The sequence below is a fragment of the Camellia sinensis genome, chromosome 13 (genome assembly GCF_055761805.1).
Source record: "Camellia sinensis isolate YWXY chromosome 13, ASM5576180v1, whole genome shotgun sequence".
Taxonomy (NCBI): Eukaryota; Viridiplantae; Streptophyta; class Magnoliopsida; order Ericales; family Theaceae; genus Camellia; species Camellia sinensis.
Window position 1 is genome coordinate 4,075,543 of NC_138973.1, and position 4,691 is coordinate 4,080,233.

Genomic DNA, 4,691 nt, shown 5'->3' on the forward strand with positions numbered 1-4,691 from the left:
ACATAATTTTATTATATTTATTTTAAAAAATTAATTAATTAAATTATTGGAATTAGATGTATAGTGAACTCATATATTCAAACATTATGGTCTAGTCCAATCCATCAAACAAGCCTCACCTCTTATTAAAAAAAAAACATTAACATATTGGTATAGATTCAATTCTTGTATGGTCATGTCTATATTAATTGTATGCTAAAATCTGACATGCTACACACAATCAATAAAATATTCTTCCTTTAAATATGTGGAAATAGAATTGATCTTCTAAATAAATTCGCCGAGAATCTAAAAACAAAGAATTGTTAGTGCCTCATTCGTCCATTCTCGGATAGACACTCTAATACTAAATTCAACAACTTTCTCCCCCTAGAAAATACTCAATAATATAAACACAAAAACTGTAATCAATTACTAGAACATACTAATGTGTATCTCAACCCATGGGATATCATCTTTATATAGAAGTGCTCTATCCCGTCATCCTTAGGTTTCTTCCTAATTGGGTTGAGTTTGATGCCATCAAAAGTCTCAAGAGTCTCATTCCTACCCAACTTAAGAGTCATATTTTCATTGAGATTCCACCACCTAGAAATCAAATTTTGATTGAGGTTTGACCAATATCATAATTTCAACTAATATTATCCTACCACATAACACCACAATCTAAGATCATATCATATAGACGAGATCTTGGACTCGCATAATCTCACTCAAAAATATGTCTCACAGTAATCTTTTTGAGTAAATTTTAAAATCTTATTAAAAAGTAAATATGGTTTAAATTCAAGTGCTTTTATAATCAATAATATTAATTTGCTAACATTATATATAAGAATAAATTTATATCACACATTAATTTAATTTTTTGAATAAATTTTTAATATAATTCCTAACTATATTGCATATTATTGTCTCACATGCCGATGCGCACCTTTACAAAAGAATTATGAAATATATTACTCTTTAAAAAATTAAAAGAATAAATAAAGCAGCTGACCTGGTCAGCCCCTCTCTCTACCCCAACACCATCGATAGGTTTGAGGATGATGACAAATTGGTCTGTTTTTGTGAGTTAGTGACATTCCACAAACTCAAACACCAAAACAAAACACACCCCATTACCACCTTGGATTGTGCATAATTCACGGCTCAAACTGTCAACCAACCATTTCAATTACCAATCACCAAATTCCCTCATATATATATATATATATATATATACACACCCATATCTTTCTTTGCTTGAATTCTTTCTTCTCTCTCATTTTGTCTTCTATGGACGAAGAAGTAGTGGCCTTTCTCTTGCTTTTTGTAAGGTATGCATTATGGGTTTCATTCCATCTCTCTCTCTCTGGTTTACAGGTTTTTTTCTTCTTCTTAGTTTCCATAACTATATGCAACATTGATTCTTGTAAATATTGTTTATTCTAATTTGCTACTCCATTTATAGCTCATATAATCGATTTGAAACCAGTAAGACTAATTCGATGGCTATAAAATCTTTATTTCTTGATTGATGATTTTGAAAAATTTATGAGCGTGTCAATAAATTTCAATATTTATAATTGGATACTATCCGTATTACTATAAGTTGATTGACATCAATTCTTCTTTTAATACCATTATTTAAAACATTGATCATAGATATACTTTGTAGAGCCAAGTAATAACAAATTCGATTTTTCACAATTCAAAATCAATTGGCATATTTACTAATTATTAAAGGAAATCTTGACACTGATTTCTTAATTAGGCCTCTTTCTTCGTTCATATATAACTTGGAAGGTTTGAATTGATATGACTCTTATAGTTGTAAGTTTATTGTGATAATTTTTTTTGCATAATGTTATTTTGTATGTGAAGAAAATGAATTATGTTTTTTTTTTTTTTAAATCACTTTAATGCCTTTGACTCACACCTCGCTAGGCATGTGTCAAACTTAAATAATTGTTTTTAAACTAGTGAGTAAAGGCCATCATTTGACTCGAAGACATACGGTCTAGTTAGGCAAGTTGGACTGGCCTGGATAAGGCTTGGATAGGGGCTAAGCCTAAGTGTCAAAGACCAGCCCAATCTAGCTCCTAAGTTCACAAGCTTGATAGAAAATAAGAATAAAAAGCAAAAAAATAAAATAAAAAAATCTAGAAGTAGGCCTAAATCTCAACCTGCTGAGCTTAACCTTCGGCGTAACCCACTAATTCATCTAAGTTAAGCGCACTAATTGGGCTTTGATTTTTGACATTGAGTGGGCCCGGGTTGACATCAAAAGCCTCTGGAGCGGGCTTGGGTACCAATTTCATGGGTTGGCCTCGACCCACCCTTAACCATGAGTGATTTTTAAGTCAAAATGTTCTCTCTCTATCTTTTCTTCCTTTCAAATCATTTATTTCTATGGAATGTAGGTTCTCTTGAATTCCTAGCAGTTGATGGCAACACAAAGGAAAGAGTCTGTTCCTGCTACTGGGAAGGAAAAGAGAGGCAAATCTCCTTCGTATCCGCCACACAGTGACAGTCCCAGGAATAAAAGAAATCCGAATGCACTACACACCACCACCCCTCCTCTTGATCATAATAAACCTGTTTCAAGCTCAACCCCACCGGAGAGGCATGTTCGTAACTACTTGAGACCTACCATAAACTCTCGTCTTGATCTGAATTCTACTATAGATGCCACCAAACAAGCCTCCAATAGCCCCACTCTCAATAGAAGAAGATCATTTGACAAACCCCCATCACCTACTCCACAAAGAGCACATACTAGTACTATTGGCAACAATTCCACAGAGAGAAATCTCAAATCTTCATCAGTTTTAACAAAAACCCAATCTTTACCAAAATCCCATCTTGAGAAGCCATCTTCTGCAAAAACCCATCAAGAGAGGACGTTGAAATCGCTTAAAGAGGCTGGAAAATCTCACTCGTTGCATTCAAGAATACCCAACAGTAGTGTCAAGAAGAGCACAAACACCGGTGTAAATAAGAAGCAAAACAGAAATGCTATAAGTAGTGATGCTCCGTCAACAAAATCTCTTACTGCGCCTGATATAGCGGAGAGTACTCATGTAATTGAACCAATTCAAGAAGATAAAGAATCGTTGGTCACTGATGTTGAAGAAGATAAGGAGGTGAAGGTTGAGAGCGACAACGAATTGCCAGCTGAAATTTCTATACCAGAGGATAAGAAAGCAAAGAACAAGAACAACCAAAATGTAAGTCTCCAGCCTAGTGAGCCATTGACAGTTTTAGAAGATCAAAATGAGGCTATAGATGTTCAGAATGAAGAACCTGAAGATAAACTAGCTGTTGAAACCAGAGAAGAGCACAACAAAGATGAAAGTAATAAGAGCCAAACAGAGCCTAAAGTAGAGGGTGAGGAGGGGGAAAAAGGAGAAGAGAGTGAAAATGAGAATGAAGGAAACCAAACAGTGGGAAAGGGGAGTGAATTGGGAGATGTTGGTACAGAAACAAAAGCAGAGGAGGCGAAGAATGTGACCGAAAGTTCCAATGCAAGGCAAGGAGGACAAGGGAAGAAGGATACACAAGCATACAATGATGTGATTGAGGAAACAGCAAGCAAGCTTTTGGAGAAGAGGAAGAACAAGGTAAAAGCACTGGTTGGGGCCTTTGAAACTGTCATATCCTTGCAAGAGCCTGAGGCTTGGTGATTCCATTTTATTCAACGCCAACACATAACCAACCATGTAGAGTAATTTGAGTGATTTTTTTTTTTTAAATGATTGATTTCATAATCAAGACTGTTTTTTAGTGTGAATAATTTTGTGTGTGAAGAGTTATTGCCATTTTTTACTTGTTAATAATTTGGGTTGAACAGATTATGTCACTCTCAATCCTTAAATTTGTATAACTTTTTTTTTTGTATAGTATTACTTATATTTTAATTTCGTTAATTTTGCCCCAACTTGTCTAATTTGTGTTTAATTGTACAAGTGTTGTTTTCATCAAAATTTGTTCAAATTTAAACCCCCCCCCCCCCCCAAAAAAAAAAATATCCCTACTTTTGTAAAATTTGGATGAAATAGATTTTGGAATTATTTAAATACAAATTAAACAAGTTGAGATCAAATTGATATAATTAAAATATTGATAACCAAAATGACTTCAGTGTATATACTTCAGGTGTATTTAACCCTAGCACACCTAATGTATCTTAATGTTGGATTAATTTCTAATTGGGACCACATATTTAAATGTGTGTTATCATTTATAAGAAGTCTAAAATTTAAGTAATCTAATTGAGTTATAAGTAGGCTTAAGGGTATGGTTGTCATAGAATTAATGTGTAGATACCATTGTGTAATTTTTATTTCTACGAGGGGCAGAAATAGAAATTGTGATAGATAGTTAGTTTTCCAACTGCAAAAAACTGACAGATTGAAAACAACTAAACAAAGAGGTAATGGTCCCCAATCCTGCCAAGAGATATGCAAAAGGAAAAAGTTCTCTCTAATCCTCTCAAGGGAGAAATTCAAAGGCATAAACATAAGGAAAGGATTGAAAGGCTATCCCATAATTACACTTCCATTCAACCATCACAATGGACTCGAGTACGCATCTCTCTTTGATTTCTTAATAATACATATGATACGCGATTCAATATTTCAGATTTTTGAGATTTACTTTTCACAAGTGGTATCAGAGCGATTATATCATGTCTATTGTTAGAAATC

At 33.8% G+C, this 4,691-nt stretch overlaps 1 protein-coding gene across 1 annotated transcript; it reads left to right on the plus strand.

Moving 5' to 3' along the window:
* Nucleotides 1–1,030: 1,030 nt before the first annotated feature.
* On the plus strand, nt 1,031–3,922 carry LOC114311218 (calmodulin-binding protein-like protein). Its single transcript, XM_028257302.2, has 2 exons — nt 1,031–1,319; nt 2,406–3,922. Exon 2 carries the CDS (start codon nt 2,430–2,432, stop codon nt 3,666–3,668), a length of 1,239 nt encoding a protein of 412 aa, XP_028113103.1. The 5' UTR covers nt 1,031–1,319; nt 2,406–2,429; the 3' UTR covers nt 3,669–3,922.
* Nucleotides 3,923–4,691: the final 769 nt, after the last annotated feature.

Bases quoted from the DNA above. Each gene is read 5' to 3' on its own strand.
- LOC114311218 (XM_028257302.2), top strand. From the start codon at position 2,430: ATGGCAACACAAAGGAAAGAGTCTGTTCCTGCTACTGGGAAGGAAAAG.